This window comes from Macadamia integrifolia, unplaced genomic scaffold, assembly GCF_013358625.1.
Source record: "Macadamia integrifolia cultivar HAES 741 unplaced genomic scaffold, SCU_Mint_v3 scaffold2484, whole genome shotgun sequence".
NCBI classification, from domain to species: domain Eukaryota; kingdom Viridiplantae; phylum Streptophyta; class Magnoliopsida; order Proteales; family Proteaceae; genus Macadamia; species Macadamia integrifolia.
Window position 1 is genome coordinate 1 of NW_024868745.1, and position 26,376 is coordinate 26,376.

The following is a 26,376-nucleotide window of genomic DNA, read 5'->3' on the forward strand; positions in this document are numbered from 1 at the left end:
ATTTTTAAGCATGACATTATGGACTAATTAGTTGTTAAATAATTCCACAGCTTAAGGACTCTGCTTCATCAGTCATTTGTTGCAAATTACCAGTCTCCTCTATCTGATGATGATCCAGAGGCAGCTAGATGCTTAGTGCGAAAAGTAATCAATGATAGCTTGACTAAGTTAGAAGGGGAACTTGCTGTTACTGAAAGGTGTATCAGATGGGAACTTGGTTCTTGTTGGGTAGAACATCTACAAAAGTATGACACTCCAGTAAGTAACAGCTCAAAAAACATTGTAGAGGAGAATGGTGCTGAATTAGATGTTAAAGGTCTTGGGAAGCAATTAAAAGTGTTGAAGAAGAGAGAAAAGAAAACAGATGGTATCGCAGAAGATAGTTCTAGCACAGGAATCATGTTCACTGGTGAAAGCACTGATCTTGAGGACCGAAAAAAGGGCAAACACAATGGTGACACCGATATAAAGAAGTTGGTTCCTGAGGCAGCCTTTTTGCGCTTGCAAAATACTGGAACAGGTCTTCATCAAAAGGTCATTGAGATGCTTTTGTTAAGATTCACTTGTTCATCTTTCGTTGATATAATCCAGGATAGAATTCTGCCATACTGCTATCATAAATATGGCATTTTCCATGGATTCTCTGTAGATCTCCTATACCTGTAACTGATGTGGTAGAATGGCCTAAGAGAACCATCCAATCTGTAACACTTTTTGATTGTTGAAAAAGAAAATACACATAAAAAGATAAAGTGAATGTTTAAAAACTAAAGCTGGATGGTTGGAAAGTTGGAAGTGCCAACGCCTAAGCTTTACAGTTTGGTCTAGCCTTCTGATCACCCTGCATTTGATAACCATTGAAAATCATAGAACTAGGACCATTTATTGAATTGTCTGGCCAAACCATTCAAACTACAAAAACAAGATTTACAACAGCTGTCAGAATAAGGACATCACAGTCCAAGCAATGAAAATCAGCTTTTATGTTTTTATCGATGGCTATATTTGGATCCAGAAAAACTGGGGATTGGAGAGGAAGGTTTATCTAATAGCATGAATGAACTCCTAGTTGCAAGAGCTTCCAGGTTTCAGCTTCACTTCCATGTTTCTTATACCCACAGCTATGAGGGAGCAGAAGCTTCTTAGTTCATACTGTACTTTAGTAGATTCTTTACTCCTTTGTGTAAAATAACTTGGTAATGGAAGCCAACTTGTCATACCGGTAGCAAGCATCGAGTTTAGTGATGTTGAGAGGTTCAATATAGTGATAGATCTGAATGTTGTGGAAAACTGCAAGGATAAGAAGTACTTGCAAGTGTCCCTATATTTCAATCTACATTGGTAAATAGTTAACTAAGAACTAGAAGAATATGTGCAAATAAATTTTTCTGTAGTATGATTTTTTATGATTTTTTTCTAGGTGATGTCTCAACTGATTTTTCTTATGCCTTTAAATTATTTTATTCAATTAAATTCCGAGTTTTCTTTTACCATTTCATGCTTGAAACAGTCCTTGGATGAGCTTATTGAGATGGCCTACAAGTATTATGATGAAGTTGCTTTACCAAAGCTGGTAATCTTCTATCTCTAGATGTTTACTTTCATTATCAGATCCCAAATATTGTTAATATCATTGCAAATTAAAGTTTCTCACTTCTTTAGGTAGCGGACTTTGGATCGCTTGAACTTTCTCCAGTTGATGGACGCACGCTAACTGAGTTTATGCATACTAGAGGTCTTCAAATGCATTCCTTGGGACATGTGGTGAGGAAGCAATCCTTTTTTCAGTATTTGGGCCTCAGACCTGGCTTGTCATTGTGAATTTCCTTGCACATTCAGTTTCATGGTACTGGCACCTTAAATGATAGACTAGAAGAAAAAATTGAGCTCCATTGGAAGGTCTAAACCTTCCAATGTGAGTGAAATTTGCGTGCCAAACCATATAGTATTGTTCTGTTTCAACTCACATAAATTCCTCCCAGGATTTGGCAGTATTTGGAGGAATTATCTTATTGACTTTTATGAAATTTTAGACCTTGCTTCATAATCTTTGGATTCTTTCTGACGAAAACACTTCTATCCTGGGAGGGGTGTCTAACAGTCCATCTTGTGCATCTTCTTAAATATTCTCCTAAGCTGGTCATGTGGATTCAGGTTGAACTTGCACAGAAGCTTCCCCATATACAGTCTTTCTGCATTCATGAGATGGTTACCCGAGCCTTCAAGCACATACTTAAAGCTATCATTGCATCCGTTGACAATTTGGGAGACTTGCCTACAGCAATAGCCTCAACATTGAATTTCTTGCTTGGGTCCTTCATAAAGGGAATCAATGATCAAGATTTAACCAGTGATTATGCTCTAATCCTCAGGTGGTTAAAGGCCTTTGTTTCCAGGAGGTTTGGTTGGAAGCTAAAAGACGAGTTTCAACACCTGAGGAAGTTCTCAATTCTCCAGGGGCTCTGCCATAAGGTGCCCTCCATGACCAACCTCTTCCTTTCAGCTCCAGATCCTGACTATATTGAAATGCTTATTTTTAATGTTTCTGTAAACCAGGTTGGATTGGAATTGGCTCCGAGAGATTATGATATGGATAGCCCAAACCCTTTCAAGAAGTCTGATGTTATTAGTGTAGTCCCAGTATCCAAAGTAAGAACCAGTAGCTCTTCTCTCTCTAGCTCATTTTGTTTCCCTTCCATGATATTTCATCCCTAAAACCAAGTTTAGATGGATTTAAAACTACCTGCTTCATTTCTTTTCTGTAGCATGTCACATGCTCATCTGCAGATGGCCGTAACCTACTGGAGTCATCTAAGATTGCATTGGATAAAGGAAAACTTGAGGATGCAGTCAACTATGGAACAAAGGTACCAAATACAATCAGGGATAAGCTACATGCATTACTTACATCTTTCATTGATCTGATTCCTTCTGTATCACTTGGTCTTCAAGGCATTGGCAAAAATCATAGCTGTATGTGGTCCCTATCATCGCACAACTGCAAGTGCATACAGTCTTCTGGCAGTAGTCCTGTACCACACAGGAGATTTTAACCAGGTAACACAACTTTTGGGTTCAGGTTGGGTTTGAAACTTAAGACTATTGCTTCCATAAGTAGCCATCTGAAACTTATTTTTCTTGAGAAGACATCTCTTTGTTAGTTTAAGGAACTTATTGTGAAGAAAACAAACCCACAAAAGAAAATCAAATGATGGATATGAAGTGCAGATAGAAAATAATAGTCCTATCATATATACCACATTACACCTGCTGGGAAAATGCAACAGTGTAGAGGAGTAAGTCCATTATACAAACTGAAATATACTTGAAACCACAATGTGCAAGATCTCACCGAGTTACAACTTCCAAGACTTAGCACCTGATTTTCCACTTTGTTTCACTCATGTTACAACATACTTTCATCCTAGCTTGGTCTCTCTCTCTCTCCCTCTCATGTTTGTAAATGTTATGTCTTATGGATGTGGTTAATTTACTCTCTTTTCAATTTCCCTCTTGCTACAGGCAACTCTATATCAGCAAAAGGCTCTAGATATCAATGAGAGGGAGCTTGGTCTTGACCACCCAGACACAATGAAAAGCTATGGAGATCTTTCAGTATTTTACTATCGCCTACAGCACATTGAGCTGGCTTTGAAGTGAGTTCATATTTGACTTGAAAAGATGAAGTCATTTTTCAGCTGCTATATTGGTGGCACATGTTGAATAGAAAATTGGATTACTCACGATGATTTAAAAAAAAAAATTCCATAGTTCTTACATTTCCTTTGCTGCATATTCTTGTTCATTCTAGTAGTCTTTAATCTTACTGGAGATCTGGATAATCTTTTATAATAGTACCCTAATTTTGTTCCCCCGTATGCCTAATGCACAAACTACAGGTATGTCAACCGTGCATTGTACCTTCTTCATTTTACATGTGGACTGGCACATCCAAACACTGCTGCAACATATATAAATGTAGCTATGATGGAAGAAGGCATGGGAAATGTTCATGTTGCTCTTCGATACCTTCATGAAGCCCTTAAATGCAACCAGAGATTGTTAGGAGAAGACCACATACAGGTATATGCTCTCTCGCTCTCTCTCTCTCTCACACACACACACACACACTCACTCACTCATGCATACACACATGCAGACACAGCAGTATCTATTTCATATGAATGTAGAGGTATATTTTATCTTCCTTTTTCATCCGACAGACTGCTGCAAGCTATCATGCCATAGCCATAGCCCTTTCATTGATGGAAGCATATTCCCTCAGCATGCAACATGAGCAAACCACATTGCAAATTCTTCAAGCCAAACTTGGACATGAAGACCTCAGAACTCAGGTAACCATCATAGATGCAGAAATTATCGTGCTATTTTATTGGATGTTTATGAAGAAGTTTTGGAAATGCAGACCTCTTTTTGTCCTTTGATTAGTTACAAAGCTCAATCCATGGCAAGTTTTCAGCCAGGCACCTTTTTCTGGGAAATTTATACAATTTGGAGATTTTAAAATTTTATGTCATGTATTTCCCTGCAGGATGCTGCTGCATGGCTTGAATATTTTGAATCAAAAGCTTTAGAACAGCAAGAAGCTGCCCACAATGGAACTCCAAAGCCAGATGCATCCATTGCTAGCAAAGGTTACCTTAGGTATTGATATGGTATTTCCTGCTTGCTTGGTTTAAGACATGGAACTGTTCTTTAGGCACCAAAAACTTTGACCCTTTGTTGCAGTGTGTCTGATCTTCTTGATTACATAAGCCCTGATCAAGATTCAAAAGGCAGAGATGTACTGAAGAAACAGCGTTGTGTAAAGGTAGTCACAACTGACTCAAATTCTCTTATTCTCTTGAGGCTAGAAACAACCATTCTTTAATCATTTCTTTTTCTTTTATTCCCTCGTTTTCAGTTGACAAAGTAAGCATTCCTTCTTCTTGTTGCATTTTTGTTGAATCATCTAATTATCTCATCCAATTAAGAGAATAGCATTTTTCAAAATTCTCTTTACTTGCTGCTTAATGATCTGTGACAAAATCAAATTAATAAACCAGAATATATTGGAAAGAAGAAGAGAAGAGAAGGGAGAACAAGAGTCTAATAGGATTCAAAATAATACCTATCGTGTAATGTAGAACTAGAATCACAAGTGATCCTAATCTCAGGAAGGATCTGAAAAATCTGGCTGAATAGGGAGGGATATGAGATTTCACAAACTGTAGCTTAGATAGAGCTGAAACTTGGAGTAGATGAAGGTCCTATATGGGTCAACAAACCCACCCTCAAAAGATGAGACAATTCTGATAGTTGAATTGAGAGACATGTTGCCAACATGAATGAGGAAACTTTTGACCACTCTTAGTAGGGGTCCTGGATTGGATGATCCTCAAAATTGGAGTTAAGATCCCTTATAGGATGTATATGTATCCTTCAAAAGATGAGCCTCAACTTATGGCTAGTTGGGAAATTATGCTTGAAGAATGAATAAGGAAACTTCATGGAGTTCTGTAGTAGCAGCAGCTACAGACCTTGAGTGGCCATCAAACTGTTCTTAGAGCTTTTGAACTTCAAAAAACTTGCTTTGATCACCCAAACACTCTCTCACAGCAGATAAATAAAAGGAAAATAAGGAAAGAAAGAGAATTTGATGGAGGGTTGAGAAGGGTGAAAGAGAGTTAGGATGGGTATCTCACCCCTCAAGTTTTGGGCATCTCACCCTCTCAGGTAATGGCTATCTTCAGCCATGAGTAAACACTCCATTTCATAACTTCAATCTGTCTTTTTTTTTCATTATGATCAATGGATTTAAATAGCCTGCCTCACATAACTTGGACATAAAGCAATAAAAAAAAAGGAAACTAATAGACTGAAATAGGACTTTCTAATTTATATCTAACTTACTAACCAAGCTCAACAAATAAATTAGAAACTAACAACTGAACAATAAAAAGGAAACTGTCCTAGTTACAAATAGGAAAGTAATGCGGGGCTGGTGGGCCCCGAAAGATCCAACCCGGTTGGTTGGGGGCCCACTTGAATAGCATAAATATCAGAATCAATGGCAGTTTTGTAATATACCAGAATTCTCAAGGAGCTAATGGAAAATAAAGAAGCAATAGGATTTGAAAAGGGGTTCACTATTTATTGGTTAGGGGTGAACTTGGAAGGGGCAAGACTCAATGGCAGGTTGTAATAAAGAAGAGAAAGAGAGGGTCATTACTATGGGAACTAAAAGAATGAAAGAAAGATGGCATCGTGTGGTGAGGGGGGTAATATGGGAATGGAACTTAAGATAAAGGACAGAGGAGCATATAAGGTAAAGGGAAGGATAAGTCTGCAAAAACAATTAAAGAGGACCCAAAAGCAAAAACCGTGAGGTTTTCTTCAACCTAGTGTCAAGCAAAAACGCAGAGAACACATTTGGGGTTCAGGCACAGTTTCTTTCTCACCATTAATCTGTTCCTCTTGAAGTTCCAGGCGATGGAAGGTGCTCTAAAACCCTATCGTATGCATGCTCTAATGGTTCCAGTGTTCAGCACCTGAGGGAGATATAGTCCACTGAAATCAGATCTGGGCGGTAGTTTCAGGTAGCATGAGTTGCAGGGTTTTGTTCCTTACAGTAGGATTGGATCTAGGTAAGAAAATCTTAAGGGTTTGGTCACCTATGGAAGGGCTAACTTTGATTCAAAGCTCGGAACCAATCAGCAACAATCAAGGGTTCAACAGGCTTTCCTCTTGAGACTGATATTACCGTCTAAAAACAGAGAATGGGAAGATATAAACCAGAAAAGAAGAAAGAGGAGAAGAAGAATCGCAGGGAAGAAGAAGAAAGGGGGATGGGGGGTGTCTCACTGGATAAGGAGGAATTAAGGGAGAGAGAGGGGAAGGAAGAGACCTCAAAGAAGAAGGAAAAAAGGGAAGGGGGGGGGGAGGAAGACAGCCACTCAGGGGGTTTTCCAAATCAATTCATTCTTCATTAATTCTCCATAATTTGGTTACATGTCTAAATTTATAATAAACCAAAATTAGAGCTTCATAATTAAAGTCAAAGACTAAAAGAAAGATAAAATCTCCTAAAATCTAGACTAAAAAAATTAGAAACGGACTCAAATTAATTGGAAACTCGTGAAACTACTTAAAATAAAAGATTACAAAGGAAATAACTATCTAAAATAAAAGATTACATATAAAATAAAATCCTAGAAATATTCCAATAACCTTGAACCCAAATATGTAACTTTGATCCCAAATTGGATCTGGTTCTTGGTCTGGGTTCTGGAGCGGGTTTGGGTCGATCCATCGTAGCACTGCTACATCAAATTGACTAACAAAATAGGAAACTAGGAACTAACAAATATAGAAACTATTCTTATAGTAGAAGTTAGTTGCCGTATTCCACCAATTAAAGGACAGCTGTATGAATCTTGGAAGATCTTTTAGTAACCAAATTTGTAGTAGTTACTGTTCACGTGAACAGTGTTTTCTGTTTTGGGGCTTCATAGAGATTGGGTCGATGGAGCTGTTGAAGCCTTCTCTTGGAGCTAAATAAGGAACAGCTGTAAAGAACATTAGGAGATTCTTTTGTGCTGAGTAAAGATGCCCTCCAGGGAGCAAGTTGCTTGCTGTACTCAAGTTCCAAGAATGGAAACTAAATCAGTAATTGGGATGCTGGACAACTGGTTCCATGGTTATACCAAAGGAAGCTTCTAGGGGCTTCAGCTGTGCTGCACAGGAACTGAAATCGAGGCAGAAAGGCTGCTGCTGAGCTGGCCAGAAGGACCTAAAAAGGAAACCAAATCTGTACCCAAATCTGGGCTTGGTTTGATTGGGGTTGGATTACCTGGCTGAACAAAGGCTGGGCTTGGTTTGATGGGGCTAACAGCCCCTTGTGCAAGTCTGATTTGGATCATCGTGGTCTAGTCCCATAATATATATTATATTTCAGAAACCTACCTTGAACAGGAAACCTTCTAAGAGTCTAATTACAAATAAAGACGAAGACAACTTAAAGTAACTAACTATGACTGAATGACTCGAACAAGGACAATATCCCAACATCAAACAGAGCTGCCTCATAGTACAATTTTTAACATTCTCCCACAAGTTGGAGCATACATATCTTAGGCTCCAGATTGGAACAACAAATATAGACATAGCCAGCAACACCACCTTGCAGTCATAATACAACCATAAGCACAGCAGCAAGGTTCAAAATCTCCGAAGACATTTGGGCAGAAACCTAGTACTTTTTCTGGCCTTGGGGAAAAAAAAAAAAACTTAGCACTCAGTTCCGAGAGAAATTTGGGTCAAACAACTTCCGAATCTCGTGTCGAATACCTACACAATCACACCAATCATCAGCAACAAAAATAGAGAAAAAAATCTTCATGTTGAATAAATCCGGAAGGCTAGTAGTAAGTGGTAATAGCCCTTCTCAAGGAAGACAAGTAGTTAGTCATAATCATCACAAAGAAGATATAAAAAAGTACAGCATAAGTTGCTGTGAACCACTAATAAAAGAGCATAAGGTAGTTGTGAACCACAAGTAAAAACTTAAGGTTGCTGGGAACACAAGTAATGGCATAAGGTTGCAGGGAACCACAGGTAACAATCTTGTTGCTGCAAACAAGTAACCATCTCTATTAGATAAAATTATTGCTGATGACACGAGTATATGACACGAACAAATGATAGTAATCTACAAATAAGTTGATGATGCTATGCTAATGACATGAGTAGACAATAATCTATAGATAATAATAATCTCCAACGTCCCCTCACGTGTAGCACTAGACGTGGACAAATAATGCAGGGGAAAATACCAAACAGTACTTGTGCAGTCCAATCATCATATCGCAGCCAGAACAGAATACGAAGCCCAGATTTTGGTAAATTGCATATCTCTAAAAACAGGAACTCAACATAGCATGAAACTCTTGATGAACGTTATTTTAAAACTGCAGCATATGTGCTAAAATTGCAACTCGATCCAACGGTTGGATTGTGATACATGGCACATGCACCAAATCAATAGGTTACCAAGAAACCCAAGAAAAACAATTCTGATCTGGCAGATCTTCTGAGAAAATTTAGTGTCCAGGCAAACAAAGTATTACTGCAAAAGATTGGTGTTAATACAACCGCTAGATATTCATATAAAGCACTGGCACATAAATAGTTACCAACCAAGGGAAGTAATGTAGTGGAAAAACTGTAAATATATCAAAAGAACCAGAGGAGTGGCAGAACCCTATTTGGGTTGCTATAGACCCACCTGGATACCAAATACCTAAATTATAAAGTGGCAAATATTTAATAAACCATAATTTTCAAGGGGGAAGTTGGTAGATCTGTAATTTAATGAACTTCAAGGAACAAAATAGGCATATGTAAGTAGGAATAGAATGTACCAGAAAAAAAAAAGTGGGAACAGAGTGAGGAAGGTAATTCTGGAATCAAAAGTAAAATATGGGTAAGGAATGAATTTAGCACAAAGTCTAAGGGTAGGATTGGAAGTATCAAAGAGGGGAGTAAGTAAGAACTTAATAGTTAAGAATACTTTTTCTTCCTTTCGTGGACCAGAAACCAGCAGTCAAGAGGCTTGACTTTGGGTTGTTTTATGAGGATGACTCAATTCTCACAACATGAAACTGGATGAAGAACTCCAGACAAATGCAGCTAAGGAAATATATATAGAAGGTATTGTAACCCCAATTGTAGGAATGCTAACTCCAATCATATGATCTGAATAGGATCTCCAGAGCAGCAACCATTAATCTTTAGAAAATAAAAAATAGAAGAAATAAAGGCGGAGAGAACAGTAGTATGGCACAAACAGAAACCCTTGCTTTTATTCTCCATTAACAAGAGGTTTCATCATAAATAAAGGGCAGCAGTGGAAGAGAGGAGAAACATCATTTGATGGAAATTTATTATTTTTTCTTCTTCTTCATAGCTCTGATACCAACAACAACTCAACCATTTCCCAACTAAATGAGTTCGGCTACATGGATCCGAGAAAATAATAATGAAAAATAATTGAAAGGAACACATCAACACCTCAGAAACAACCCACCTAAATGGGGTTGGCTATATGGATCTTTGCCCTATAGACAGCTCTATTTGAGGTCATACTAGAGTCAAGACCTCAACTTTTTATGTCTTTCCTCTTTACTTCTCCTATGGTAATTTTAGGCTTGCCCCTAGCTCTTTTATCTCGTTCTATCTGAATCTGATCATTCCTCCTTATTGGTGCATCACAAGGCCTCTGTTGAACATGGCCATATCACCTCAAATGACTTTCCTAGAGCTTATCCTGAATTAGGGCAACTCCAAAATCAGCTCAAATGCACTCATTCTTTACTTTATCTCTCCTAGTTTTTCCACACATCCATCTCAACATCCTCATTTCTGCTGCAGTCAGCTTAGCTATATTACACTTCTTGACTGTCTAGCATCTCTCCATATAATAAATCATAGCCGGTCTTACGAATGTCTTATAGAGTTTTCCTTTAAGCTTTACAAGAATACATCGGCCACAACAACACTTTGGGTGTACCTCTCCACTTCATCCATCCTACTTCAATTCTTTGGTGAACATTATCCTCTATATCAATTTCCTAGTTTATGGCTGACCCTAAATATCTAAAATTATCACTTTGCGATCTCTCTCTCATTAAGTTCACCATTTTGTTACCCGTCTTAGTGTGACTAAAGTTATACATCATATACTGTCTTTGTTCTACTTATCTTAAAACCTTTTGATTCCAAGGTTGATCTCCATAACTCCATCTTAGCGTTAAACCCTTCTATTGTCTCATCCACCAAAACAATATCATCAGCAAAAAGCATACACCACAGAACCTCATCTTGAATGTTCCTAGTTAAATCTTCCATAACAAGCCCAAACAAGTAAAGGGTTAAAGCTAATCTTGGCATAATTATAATTGGGAATTCACTACCTTTACCTCCTACAGTTCTCTCACTAGTCACCATGCCCTCATACATATCTTTAATTATATTCACATATTTACTTGACACCCTTCTCTTCTCTAATACCTACTAGATTAACTCTATAGGGACTTTGCCATAGACTTTTTCTAGGTCAATAAAGACCATATGAAGACCTTCTCAAAAAACTCTAGATTTTTCCATGAGCATCCTGAGTAGGTAAATAGCTTTTGTCGTGTATCTATTTGGCATAAAACCAAATTAGTTCTCTGAGATAGTAGTTCCTCTTTTTAGGTAGGGTTCAATAACCTTCTCCTATAATTTCACAGTGTAACTCATTAGTTTTATGCTTTTATAATTATTGAAGCTTTGAATATCAACTTATTTTGTAGATTAAGGCTACAATGCTTCTCTTCCATTCATCTTACATTTTCCTTATGCTCATAATCTTGTTAAATAGATTGGTTAACTAAGATACTCACATATTCCTAATCTCTTCCACACTTCTATTGGGAACTCATTTGGACGTGGTGTCTTACTTACTTTCATTTTTCTTACTGTTTTTTTAATTTCAACCACTCTGACCTTTCATATATATGTATGACGTGTGGTGTCTTGATGAATAATGCACTCTTCTGGGCCTGGTTTTAGGGATAGACAGTAGAAACTTACACAATCTGGTGAGAGTTTCACAGAATGAATAGGAATGGAAGTCTTTGGTGGGATCGAACCAGAGCACATGCCTCATTTCATGGTTTCTAACTCCATTTTTGTACACATATCTGAGTCAAGTAGGGTTCCCGTGTTCTATTCCCCAAGAACTCAAAATCTAGCTCATCCCTTCTCCCAAATCCAAACACATCTGCAATTCCATTTTCTATCACCTCTTGATTCATCAATAATTAATACCAGAAAAGTAGAAATCCAATGGAGCTTCTACTTACATAATAATAGGCTTTCACAACACCTGCAGAGTCACCTCCAACAAGCTTGAGCTTCATGGTGAACCGCCCAAATCTGATGTTTCACCAAATGCCTCAGCTGAAAGGCATCTGTTCTGAAATTATGTTGAAACAGGTTTGCCAAACACTATTTAGAGGCAAAAAAAAAAAGGTTTTATAAAATTATGGCTTTGACACGAAACGAGTTCAGATAGTTACTAAACACAGCCTAAGAGTCTAATTACAATTAAAGACAAAGATAAAGTAACTAATTATGTCTCAGTGGCTGGCTCCATGACTTAAAGCAAGGCAATAAGCCAACATCAAACACTTCACCCTCACAGTATAATATTTGGCAATCTCAACCTAGTTGCATTCTGAATAGTAACTTGGCCTGAGGTCTCACCTCTTCCAGAGTCAAAACATTTTTTTGTGGGTTTTATTTATAATAATCTCAAAGCTCATGATAACGTAAAACCTGATCAGATTTAGTTTGGAAAATTAACTTGAAACGAGTCACTGAAAACATGTCATATGTTAAACACATAAAGAAATCAACAGTTAAGAATGGCTACGGTATGAGTTCACTAAAATAGCAGAAATGGTAAGGTTCTAGGATCATTATATATAGTACTAAATGTAAGTACTATTTATTCCCTTGATTTGATCTCTGAAAGGGGGGGGGGTTGGAAGTCACTAATTGGTAGCATTTCCTTCTAGGGAATTGATCAAAGTTTCTTCACTTTTAGTATCTCCAAGAATCGGTATTGACCTGCCTGTTTCACCTCTTGAAACTGGTGTCAACTCATGGAATTTTTAATATACTTAGTTCATTTATAGAAACGACTTTGAATTTGCAACATATTCCATCAAAGCATCCATCAAAATGTGGAACATATTTTGAAAACCCTATACATGAAGAATGAAAATTTATTTTGCATGCTAACAATGTGTACTTTTTTTTTCCGGCTAAGATTATATACTTTACAATTTTTCTGCACCCTAACCATTTTCTCTACTATACGTTAGGTGCTACAGAGTAATGGTAGAAGCCACCAAGTACAACATGATGCAATCACTGATAATATCCGGTTTGATGAAAGCTCAATGCACTCTGCTTTGGAAGAAGAAAACAGAAAGGAAGAAAAGTCGGTTGTAAGACATCTGGAAGAACTTAAGGAAAATGGAAATAGTGTTGGGCATGAGCCTGTAAATGAATTAATGCCAGAAGAAATCTCTGATGAAGGGTGGCAAGAGGCCAGGCGGACTGTAAATATTGGTGGCCGCAAATTTCAACCAAGACACAAAGCTCCTGCGGAGTTAAACATGAACAAATCTGAATCCTCTTACTATAGAGAGACCAGATTCAACAGAAAAACAAAATCACCACCCTGGAAAACAATCTCAAAAACTGCTTCTAATGAAGTCTCTGCTGCTTTAAAGCAGCCAATAGCTCCAAGCTTGAGTCTTGAAGTGGATCAAATCAAATTGCAAGCACAGAATGCAGCTTTGAGACTTCCCTCAGCCCCATCTACTCTCACTACTATGGCTTCAAAATCTCTATCATACAAAGAAGTGGCTGCAGCACCTCCTGGTACAGTTTTAAAGCCAGCATTGGAGAAATCTGAAGAAATGAAAAGGGGAAAAGCTGATAGTCAGAGTTGTGATATTCCAGTGGAGGAATCCAATGAGGAAGAAGTCAGCAAGATAATTGTAGAAGTACCAAATGCCGAAGAGAAAGAACATGAAGATTGTAACAATGATGAAGCTCATATTGAAAACACCACCACTGACGAGGAGACTTCGTGCTTGTCTAATCATGTTCTTTCTGATGAGGAGACTTCAAGCTTGTGTAATCATGAAAAGGTCATAGAAAATGGGAGTAAACTTTCTGCTGCTGCTCAACCATTTAATCCTGGATCGTTCACTTTGATGAATCCTCTCAAATCAATTGGCATAGCAGATATCAATGAGTTTACAGCCAACCAAAGAATTCTTCCGTCCCAACCTATGGAAATTTCTCATCCTCCATCTGTTGCAGCTAGAATCCCTTGTGGGCCTAGATCATCTCTGTATCACAGGAGCGGTCACTTTTTTCGCATGAAACAGGGTTTTCACAAATACCAGATTCCTGCTGCCGATAGAAGTTCCATCAGGCCTCCAAGGATCATGAATCCACTTGCACCTGAATTTGTCCCAAATAAAACTTGGCAACCTATTCCTGGAAATGGTAAACTCGAACTCTCGAATGACTGCGCCCAGGTAATTGGGTCATTAATTGATAAGAGTAAGAACTTGGCATTGGAGGATCAAAAACATGATCCTGCACTGAGAACTGAAATCAAAGATGATAGTGATGAAACCCAGACATCTAACTCCCAAAAATCAGAGCTTGCACGACAGATACTGCTTAGTTTCATTGTCAAGTCAGTCCAGCATGATTTGGAGCCCACAAACAAAACTGAGACTGGTGAAAAGAAAAATGAAGATCAACAGAATTCTTCACATCAAAGTGAAAGTGATGGTGCAATTATCAAGATTCTTTATGGGGACGAAGTTAAATTAGAATCAGTATCTCATTGCAAGGATCATGAACAATTGAAGATGGTAGATGGAGATAAGAACAAGAATGGGGACAAGGAAGGATTCACAGTTGTCACAAAGAGGAGAAGAAACCGGCGTCAATTCACAAATGGGGTAAATGGGTTGTACACTCAGCAGTCTGTATGTGCTTCAGTCCATTAAAGTGAAGGTGTGAAACGTTGTGATGATATTCTCCTTCTGTCTTCTGTTGTCAACTGGTGAGATATCTCTTCATGTCACATGTTTTATATTGTACACGTTATTGAAATAGAATGTAGTTGGAAGAGCAATTGTAATCAGTTTGCAGATTTATTGATAAAAGCCCAGTTGGGATGTTTATGGAATCTTCTTTGAAGACTGGCCTTCTCATGTGAAGGATAATTCCTAATGGGCTGATATAACAAGTATTAGCCTTTAAATTAATCATCACTGACGTCCAAAGAATCAGTCCAGAGAGAGAGAGAGAGAGAGAGGTGATTGGCTTGTCCTATGCCATTGACCACGAAGGGGGCTGAGACTGGATGACGGTGTAGACACCTCATTTTTCACCCTGGAGGCATGGGCGAAAATGAGGATTAGATGACTGAAGTTTATCTTATAGCTTTGGAGGGTCTGTGTAACTCCCAACTAATATTTTGAACCTTCCCTAGATAGCCGAGAGAGGTAGTATTAGAAAATTACCAAAATTCTCCTAGGGAAGGTTGATCAGGTTAAAGGAGGGTGATTAGGTGATTTTTATCATTAAAATCATTGTATTCTAAAATGGTTTGAAAAAATGACTTTATTTGATCATTATTTTCAAAAAGATTTTGTTTTTAGTCTCGTGGGACATTTTTCAATCTATTTTGACTAAAATGGTTTAAATTTTCATATAATTGGACAATAATCGGAACAAGCCTTCTAATGAACATCAGAAGGAGAAGAGATGAGATAGAGATAAAATCCATGAAAAAATGGACCTGAAATGACCTAGATCGAATTTGGGTAAACTAGCCCAATCAAGATCAACGATGAACACAAATTTGTTGATGCCTACTCATCCGTCAAAAGATATTCCCTTTTCGAGTTAATTAAAACTCACTTGGCACCCCAAGGGGGTTGCTCTGGTGGCAAACATCAACACCTCAAAAGTAAAAGGTCATGAGTTCAACTCAACCACGGCAATGGCTCAGACAGACAAGGAGATGCTGGTTAAGCTATAGAAGTTGTCTTTGGGTGGCCTCTACATCCATTCTGTTGCTGCAAGAAATCATCCTTGGCTTGGCTTCTTTCACGTCCTGCACAGAGGAACAAACATAAGAGAGTAAACACTGGGCTGATCCGGCAGGGACTCTCCGATGCTTGAGTTAGATGAATATGGAAAATGCCCTAGTTATGGGAGCTTCACGTCTTAACCCTATCTTGGGAGATTGGGCAAGATATCCTTCTTTCTAGGGAAGATTCAATATCCCTTCGAGAATCCTTTTCGGAATGGGATATATCCTCTCCTTGTTCATAAATCACGTGTTGAACCTGGATGGTCCTATCTTGGTGAGGAAACACATGGGACTCCTAGGCTGAGTGACTTAGATCAAGTGGCCTGGTTGTCGAGCTACTTATCCCGAATGATGGGCTGCACGTTCTGCTTGCCGCTTGGCTGCATTTTTTTGCCATAGCACACCTCATCAGCTAGGCTTGTTGAATAAAGTTCCAATGCAATAAGAAAAGGTTTCTCTCGACTCAATGTTTTGACGTTGGTGCAAGAATATCAGTTGTCTTTGAAGCTTCGGGGGAGTCTTAGGCCCTCTTTGGTATCATTTTTCTTTTTGATTTTTACCTAATTAACAAAAATCATTACTGAAAACTATTTTTTGTCAAAACATAAAAATGGTTTTGTAACTACTTGAGAAAAATTGTTTCTTATGAGAAATAGTTTGGTATCTCTATCTGCAAAATGATTTTTAGAATAAATGAATGAAGAGATTCCCTTCACAAATTTGCTTTATAACTCTCTTTCTCTACTTTGGATTGAACAAGAGAGGATAAGCGGTTTGGATTTCTAATTACAAAGTAAATAACTACTTTACCTCTTCATATTGGGATTTTAGGCACCTACTCATTAAAGTTCAACGCAAAAATAGTTGAAAATCAATTTTGGCCAAAACACATAAATGACTCTTGATCTCTTTTTTATTTTTATGTTTTATCATTTTTTTTTAAATAAAAACAAGCTCCATAAATGATACCAAACGCAGTCAAAACCATTTTTGTGAACAAAAATTAAAAAGAAAAATGATACCAAAGAGGGCCTTAGTAAGCTAGCTAGCTGCTTAGACCTATCCTATCATATTAGGATTCAAGGCCTAAAAAAACACAAGAGAAGGAAAGAAAAGAAAAAAGAAAGAAAACTCTCTTGTCATCGACCTAGGGACGTGATTTTCACATCTTCTGGTCATTTGGGACTTCTTATGATTCAATTGATCTCAAATTGAACTCACTGAAAGCGTCTTTGCATAAAAAAATGATGACTTGGACTCCAAGGGAGGTTTTTGGTTGGTTTAAAAATGGTTAAACATGATCAAACCTCTTATGGATTAGATTAACCACATAATTATGAGTCATTAATTGTATTTTTTGCATCAAAATGACGCTGGGAGGATATGACTAACATGCCTATGCAACCAAGTAATGATTGAGCTAGTTGATCTACAACCACTCTCTCCTAGTTGGTCAAACTGATCTATAACAATTGAGAGACCTCAGCTATAAGCATAGGCCCTTCCCCTATGGAATTCCTTGGTAATTCCCTTGCGCCCTCGGTTGGTGATATCCCATTGTGAAGATAGATCTACAATCACTCTCTCCCGATGGTCAAACTGATTTGTAACAATAAGGAGACCTCCTCAGCTATAAGCATAGGAATTCCTAGGCAATTCCTTTCTTCCATTGCAAAATAAGAACCAAGTTTTTTTTTTTTTTTCTCTAAGAATATAGATTTTTAACTTGAAAATTAGGTTGTTCAAACTAAATTCTAAACAAAAAATGACTCATCTTTCAATATTTTTCCTAAAGGAAGATAAATAATCAATGCAACTAAGCTCTAGCTCTATCAAGCAACTAAAATTATTTCTCTTAAAAGTTATGCAGGATTCTATGTGTCTCAATATATTTCTTACATACACTAACAGGTCAAAAGCTAACACTACAAGAAATGCTATTTTAGGCGACGGAAATCATTTTACTATTGCCTTAGATTATATATGGCAATGGTAAAATACATAATGTTGCCTCTTATAATAATGATCGACGGTAGCTTAATGTATGTCACCTATTCTGATAATCAATGACAATTAGAGTATTTCTTTCGCGGAAATTGTATTTGGATGATTTTTTTTTTAACCGTCGCAGAAAATGGAAAAAGAACGACAATTAAATTTACCATCGCAGTAAATCTATTATGGACGGCGGTTTATCTTTTACCGTCGCGGAATAGAGCGTTTGGACGACACCTTCTTTATATCTGTATCTAAATATGGTTTATGGGGGATGGTTTATTTATTTATCGTCGCGATAAATCTTTTATGGGTGATGGTTTATCCTTTACCGTCGCTAAATAGAGGTTTTGTATGACACTCCGTTTATCCATAGCTAAATATTTTTTATGTGTGACGGTTAGTTTATGTACCATCGCTGAAATTCTAATTAGACGACTTTTATCATTTACAGTCACTGAATAGGGCGTTTGGGCAACACCTCCTTCTATCCATAGCTAAATATGGCATTTTGGCTACCCGCACTATTGACTATTTGGAGGTTTTTCAATTTCCCACGATTTTCTTTCCATATCCGTAAGAAACCATCGACTACCCTTTCTCTCTCTCTCTCTTCTCATCTCATCTCATCTCAATCTCCCTATATCCGCAAGAAACTAGATATTTTTACCCTAAATCTTTATCTCTACTGGCTCTTAATCAAATACCCTAGCTCTTCTCTCTTTGTGTTGCCCCAAATCTCATTCTCGATCTAAAACCCCTTTATTTTGTTCTACTAAAACGCAAGGCTCAACTTGAATAGGTGGATTGGGGGAACTAAACCCCAATGACACTGAGATAGCCAGGGAATTAGACGATGAGGATGTGAAGAAAGGGTCGAAAGGTCTGAAGGTTCAGTGGTAAACGACTGTGGTTTCCACCGGAACTATTGCCGCAACATCGTGTTACACCTATGCCCTGACTCGGTCTAATTTGAACTGTTGTGATAGGTCTCAGACCAGAGATTGGAAGTACAGCTGGGTTTTGGCTTGTGGCCGCCCATTGCGAAAGGGGAAGAGATGAGCCCACATGTTCGTGCACTGCATGCCAGGCCAACTGGAGAGGATTCGTACCTTTCGATCCCAGACAGTAAGTGACCCGACTCCCCACACATGAATCTTGGCACGTACCAACATTGCCAAAAGACCATGAGCATGACCGAGGGCAACAACCCGTGCTAGGTCAGTTAGTGGATAGCAAGCAGTCAAGAAAGTTTGTTGTCTTGACCACCGAAAATAAGCCACCGGAAACAGCCTAGACCTGAATCTGGTGACTATTTTCAATGACCAAACAGGCTACTGTCAAGGTTCCGATCCCCATGGGTCCTACCACTCACATCGTAGATAGCCCCGGATGATCCCAAATCATCCTCCACACCTTTCTCATGATATGAGCAATTTATGGATCTAAGTAGATGGGTCCTCGTGCTCCAAAAAGCAGATTAACCCGATCGGACCAAAGAGGGTTCAACCCAACAGACCCTAAGGCCCAACTTAACTTATAAGTTAGAAATGAAGATTCATTTCCTCATTTCTCACTCGTGCTCAACATAGGAGAGGAGAGAAAGAGGAGAGGAAGAAGAAGAAGAAGAGGAAGAAGAGGAGGAAAGGACTTACCTTAGTGCCGGCTACGGCCCAGTTGTCGGAATCGCTGCCGGAGGCAAGTGCAATCACTTCTACTACTCTCTCTCTTTATTTTGACCTAGGTTAAGCTAGATATAGGATTTTCCTAGGGCCACAAACCATGTTGAGCTCTGGGAAGGTGTATTTCATGTCCCCGGTGCCATTGCCAAGCTCAAACAGACGGTGAGCTCTGACAACAAGATTGGCCAAATGACCAACTAGGGTTTCGATCATTCGATTGATTTATATTCCAAACGCCTTGGTGAAATTGCGATTTTGTTAGCTTAGAATGATGCTAGGAACATCCCCTACAAACTCCATGGAGCAAATCCTGATGATTGGGCCCGAGTCGGAAAGCCCCAATTCACCGGGTAGTGCTGTACTACCACCGGGAGCAAGCCACTGGAAACACTGGGCCTACTTCCGATGGGATATTTCTGGTGAGCCCCTGAGCCTTAGGAGCTCTTTGCCACCACCACCAGAAATAACACTGATATTTTTCGTTGGGAAGTGTCTATTTCCGATGGGTGTTTCCGATGACATTACTGTCATTAATGGATCTTATCTGTACCCTTTGGGGGTGACCCATGTGGGCCCCTTTCGATGTTCCAACACATATTGATGTATGATTGCCTTTTTATCCAGGACAATGACGCACACGTGCCCTGGCGTCGGAATTGAGTTGATTGACCGGTGGCTATACTTGAACCCTAACACACACGAACATAAATAAGGTGAGGGATGGTTGCTTTATTTTTGGGATTTTTTTATTATTATAGAACTGCTTACATGTGTAGGATTATACATGATTATTAATTTCTCAAATGATGATGATATGATATCACATGTTACAATTTTACTAAATTTATATGAAATGTTGTGGAGATGTATGGCGAGATCTGGTGTGGCCGAGGTGGTACCGATACTGTGATCGTCATGTGTTTGTTGTATGTATGAGACGGAATCTGGCATGGTTGAGGTGGTACCGGTGCTGTGATTACTGTATGCTTGTTGCATTCATGCATTGATTATGTGCATTAGAGTTAGTTATAGTGGCGGATTACACCTTGTGGCCGATGTGTTACCTGTATCGTGTGTTTCGGCTAGGACTTAATTTGGAAATTGATACACTTCGTGGCCGATGATTGGTAGGTACCAGTGTTGCATAGTTCATACTCAACTATCATATGCATGATAAATTAGGCAAACGATCACGGGTTACACTTTGTGGTCAATGTGTTACCGGTATCGTGTACCCGTGACTGTACTTGGAGATGGATCACACTTTGTGGCCGATGTGTTACCGGTATCATGTAATTCATAGTGACTGTATCATTATGAAAGCATATAGCATATATGTGGTTAGGTATCACTCCCTATGCTACGAACCCTTGACAACAGGGGTTAAGGTTTTGGATAACCCATTGTGATATGTTCGATGTGCCTTTTCGGAATGCCACACTTATGGTATAATGTGATTGTTGTCGGAGGTGGGAACTTGTCAGGCGTGGCCAATGATTGGTACCAGTGCCATGATAGCTAGGAGAGAGTTATCAGGGGTTTGCTCGGTGATTTATGGATGTATTCGAGGATTATCAAGCTTCTATTTATGGCTAAGGTTTGTATCCCTGTGTAATCGATGGCGGTTCCGAGACAAGGGATACAACCTAATGTGCCATAGTAGCATTTACCAGACTTAGTTGTATTGTTAGGTGGATAATAAAATAAATGAATTGCATCACGAACATCATTGACTAAGCATTTAATTTGTGTTATCATGCAACATAAATTATTACTGCGATAATTTTGCTTGGATGTGCTTGAACCCCACCTCTCACTGAGCGAGTTGGAAAGCTTACCCCATATGTACACCCCTTTTTAGATGATGATGCAGGTACAATCGTACCCATGGTTAGTGACTCTTTTTCCTCCAGACCCAAGTATAGAGTGAGCGACTAGTGGATGCCAGAAGCGGAGGAGTATAACCAAGACCGTGCTTGAGATTATTGTGTATACACGGTACCATGAGGTGTTCGGCGTATTTTTGATTATTTTGGTACGAGCTTTTGGATGGTACATTTTTGAACTTATTAGTTATATGTCATGGATGATTGTAATAGAATAAATCGGTTATGGATAATATTTTATCATTAGACATCTAATTGGTATATGGGACAATAATAAAGAATATTCCTACAATTAATCCAAAGAAGTACTACAGATTCCACAAAAACATCAGTCACAAAATCGACGAGTGTCGACAACTGAAAAGGGAGATTGAAGAGATAATCAAAGTATGATACCTCACCAAGTACCATAAAGAGGGCCGATATGAAGATCGACAGTCAATCGAGACGAGGCCGAGTCGAGTACTAAGTGAGATGAACCGAGATGGGAAGATAGGAAGAAAGGATCCCGAAGTGTGAGGTGAGTGAATGAATACTCCAACTGACTAACAGGCCTACCAATACTGACCTTCCTTGGTAGACTAGGACTGAAGTCTATTAGGAAAGCCAAGGCATATGCACGGTTCATCTGTGCACTTGAATAACCTCTCAAGATGGCTCAAGCCAGACCAGTGGTTTTGTTCTCAGATGGAGATTTGGAGTGATTGAACTAGCCATACGGTGATGCCATAATCATTATGCTCTTGGTTGCTAACTACCCATTCTATAGGGTATTGGTGCACATTGTAGTCTTGGTCGACCTAATGTCCTATGGAGCTTACCAAAAGCTTAGATTTGGGGATGGCAAGCTAAAAGCAACAAGTGAGACATTATATAGATTCTCGAAATCTTCGTAGGATATAGAGGAAGCCATAGAATTTTCAATAATGATCGGAGAGAGCCCCAAATCTGCCATGGTTTGGGTTACCTTCATGTTCATAAAGGTCACTTCAGCTTATAAAAATCTTAGGCAGACCTTCATTCATCATTGTAGGAGCAATAGCCTCTACCAAACACTTGAAGGTGAAATTCCCCACCGGGAACGGAATTGGCGAGTGCCAGTTCAATCAAAAGGAGTCTAAAAAATGTTATGCAATTTATGAAGATAACTAAAAGCCCTTTTCTTGGTATAGCTTGCAACATAGAAGTGGCTGATGCCCGAGATGAATCACAACTTCAGAGAGGGGAACAAGTAGAGGATGTGGTGGAGGTGGCGCTAGATGAAGAGAACCCAAGCCGAACTATTCAGATCGAAGCTCTAATAAACACAGAATAGAGTAATGAAATCCTAAGCTTTCTTAGGGTAAACGTCAACATCTTCGGCTAATTGACCTCAGATATGTTGGGTATAACATGGAATCTAGTTGAGCACAACCTTATTGTGAAACCAACTATGAAATTAGTCCAACAGAAGCGAGGAACTTTGCCCCGGAGTGGTAGGAAATCATTAATAGTGAAGTGGAAAACTGAAACAGTCAGGGTTTATACAGGATATCAAATTCTCCACCTGGTTGGCCAATGTGGTTATGGTATCAAAACCAAATGAGAAATGGGGGATATGCATTAACTAAAACGATCTAAATAAGGCTTGCCCGAAAGAATGCTATCCCTTGTCACAGATTGACAATCACATGCTTAAAATTATATGTTTAATTGTAATTGGTCAAATATGATGATGATACATTACATTATCATTTAACGATCATAATATGAATTGTATAGAGATGTATGATGGGATCTAATGTGGCCGAGGATGTATCGGTACCGTGATCACCATTGTTTGGTTGTGTGTATGAAACGGAATCCGGCGTGGCCAAGGTGGTACTGGTGCCATGATTACTGTATGTATGTTGCATTTATGCATTGATTATGTGCATTAGGATTAGTTGTAGTCGCTGGTTCCACTTTTTGGCCAAGGTCTCGCTGGTATCGTGTACACTGGGACTGCATATGAAAATGGATGCGCTTCGTGGCTGATGATTGGTACCGATGTCGCGTAGTCCATTCGTAACTGTGATATGTATGCTAGATTAGGTAAACGGTCTCGGATTTCAATTTGTGGCCAAGGTCTCGCTGGTATCATGAACCCGGGACTGTATTTGTAGATGGATTACACTTTGTAGCCGAGGTCTTGCCGGTATCGTGTAATTCATACTAACTGTATCACTATGAAGGCATGTAGCGTATATATGGTTAGATATCACTCCCTATGCTACGAACCCTTGCCAATAGGGGTTGAGGTGTTGGATAACCCATTGTGATATGTTCGATGTACCTTTTTTGGAATGCCATACCTGCAGTATGATGTGATTGTAGCTGGAGGCGGGAACCTATCTGGTGTGGTCGATGATGTACCGATGCTGTGACTTCCAGGAGGGGATTATCAGGAGTTTTTTGGGTGACCTATGGACGCATACGGGGACCTACAGGCTTCTAATCATGGCTAGGTTTTATATCATTGTGTAGTCGATGGTGGTTCTGAGACGAAAGATATAGCCTAATGCACCGTAGTAGCATTTACCAGACTTAGCTTGTATTGTTAGGTGGATAATAAATAAATGAACTGCATCACGAGCATCATGGACTATGTATTTAATTTTTGCAATCATGCATCATAAATTATTACTACTATTATCTTGCTTGGTTGTTCTTGACCCCACCCCTCACTGAGCGAGTTGGAAAGCTCACCCCACATATACACACTTTTTAGATGATGATGTAGGTACGATCGTGCCTATGGCTAGTGATTCTTTTTTCTTTGGACCTGAGTACGGGGTGAGCGACTGATGGATGCCGGAAGCAAAGGAGCATGGCCAGGGCTGTGCTTGTGACTTTTGTGCATACACGGCACCGTGAGGTGTTTGGCGTATTTTTGATTATGTTGATACAGGTTTGTGAATATTATGTTTTAAACTGATATATGTAAGTCTTGAAGGATTGTAAACAGAATAACTTGTTCAATGATTTTATGTTTATCATTAGACATTTCCCCATTTTATTTATGGTTCTGCTACTATACTCTGATTCTGCTGCTTATGTTGGTTTGTGATGTGAGATTGTAAAAATGTTAAGGTACTGCTATTAGAGATCCTGGTAGGTTGTAAGACAGGTACGTGTCTTACTCACACCACCGGTATTCCTAATGGTAAACTGGGTCTAACTAGAAATGGGGTGTGACAATACACACTCTCTCCTGCACTTGAAATCCCAGTGATGGCCCTGAACTCAACTATAGTAAAGGATATATCTATCCCCATAACCTGGCTCGTGAGGTGATAGTCATTCTGTAGAAACATTGGACCAACCTTGGGTAGCACTTCCTTCTTGGTTCCAAAAGCTCTAACCAGCACAGTTCCTAAAACCTCCTACCTATGCTAAAGGAAGGCATTGGATAGCGCAACATGGACTTCCCAGGCTCCACAAGCTTACTCGCAAATATCTCCCTATTCACTTACCTATTACAACTCTTACTATATTCAGACTCCTACTAACATTAGGAAGCTTCCAAAATGGGACTCTCACCCAATGGCCTCCTTCTTCAGCTATAAATACCCAGGTACATCCCTTTCCATAGGACCGATCTTTTTTCCATCCATACAGGAATCATCTGTTTGCAAAGAAGTCTGACTTAGGCATTGGAGAGTCCCCCACCGGATTTCTCGATTCTCACTCTCTTATGTGTTTTTTCCTATGTAGGACGTGGAGAATCCCTAACACAATTTCTTGCCACAACATATATCAAAATAATAAAATCTTCTAGATTCAACAAGGATTTTTAGGATTTTTTTTTCCTCTCTCTTCACTATCTTTGGATTTCTCCTTCTCTAAGCTTTGGATTTTGAAAGTATACAAAATGAACTATGGGTGCTTTCTATTTATAGTTTTTTTAAGGGATAAAAAGGTAAAAATCAAGGGGAGGGATTCGGTGGTACAACGACATCCCTTAGGCGGCACCGCCAAATGTTGGTCGTACCATCGCCACATGGCAGCCCCTAGGATGCCCAAAAAATTTTAATCCATAACTTTGTTTATTGATCTTTGGACGACCATGTCTAGAAATATGATCGTTGGATGTTGAGGATCCATATATCGTTGGAAAATCCTTTTTGAGTACTATTCTATGATGTGAGTATTTGATAAAAATTTGAACAAAAACATGAGCAAAACTACTCTAAAAAGGGGTTTCTCGTAAAATAGATATTTTGATGAAATAATGGCCAAACAACGTTGCCTTTGCACCAAAGGCTAGAGGCGAGCTTGAAATGATAAAACAGAATTTTCTTAGAAGTTTTGGCCAACTCTGATAAGGTTTGGACAAGAAATCACCCCAAGGGAAAAATTGTTATTTTTTTGCCCAAACATCTTTGATAGAAATATCAGATTCAATTGATCATCATTTCAAGGGTCTTCTAGGGTGGCAAAATCCAATGTATACAACTGCCATGGCCCATAATTAAATCATGTAAATTAATTTATTCAATCCATACAAATATGAATTTGATGAACACATGTCCAACAAAAAGAGATTGGTGGATGGAAAGAAGCGATGCGATGGAAATCCATAACTGAAGAGTTGGGAGGTCCTTTATGGATAAAGAAGCTCTGACCGAGAGAGAAGAAGCGATGGATAGGTGAGTTTTGACATGGTTGTCTTGACAGGGGTGTTTATGACTTCCAAGTCACAAATTGAGTTCTAGATAGGTGGTTATTTCTCCCTATCAAGATCCCTAAATAAGCAAGAATCACAAGTTTCTTGTAAGAACCACTTGTTCCAATGGAATCCAAGATCAGAAAATGGTGCCCGACAGAGAGACGACATAGAGAGACATTATTTTGTGTTCTAGTTAACTCCATTGATTTATATGAAAATTAAACATCAATCCTCAAGTATATAGAGACACATTATTGTGCTCTAGTTAACTCCATTAATGTATGTGAAAATTAAACATCGATCCTCCAGAATATACTTGCTATTCGAAAGTTGTTGCAATGATTCCAACAACGTAGAGCTTCCACCATTTTTTATGAGTTT

At 38.8% G+C, this 26,376-nt stretch overlaps 1 protein-coding gene across 1 annotated transcript; it reads left to right on the forward strand.

The window, feature by feature from the left end:
* Positions 1-45: 45 nt before the first annotated feature.
* Positions 46-14,830, forward strand: LOC122066598 (protein TSS-like; the record flags this gene model as incomplete). The annotated part of the gene is made up of 13 exons (XM_042630429.1): positions 46-534; positions 1,511-1,573; positions 1,663-1,764; positions 2,155-2,472; positions 2,557-2,649; positions 2,766-2,867; positions 2,953-3,057; positions 3,523-3,656; positions 3,900-4,083; positions 4,224-4,355; positions 4,553-4,665; positions 4,750-4,831; positions 12,933-14,830. Coding segments are annotated over 13 exons (3,633 nt in total), but the record flags the coding sequence as incomplete, so codon positions are not given.
* Between the last annotated feature and the right edge of the window lie 11,546 nt (positions 14,831-26,376).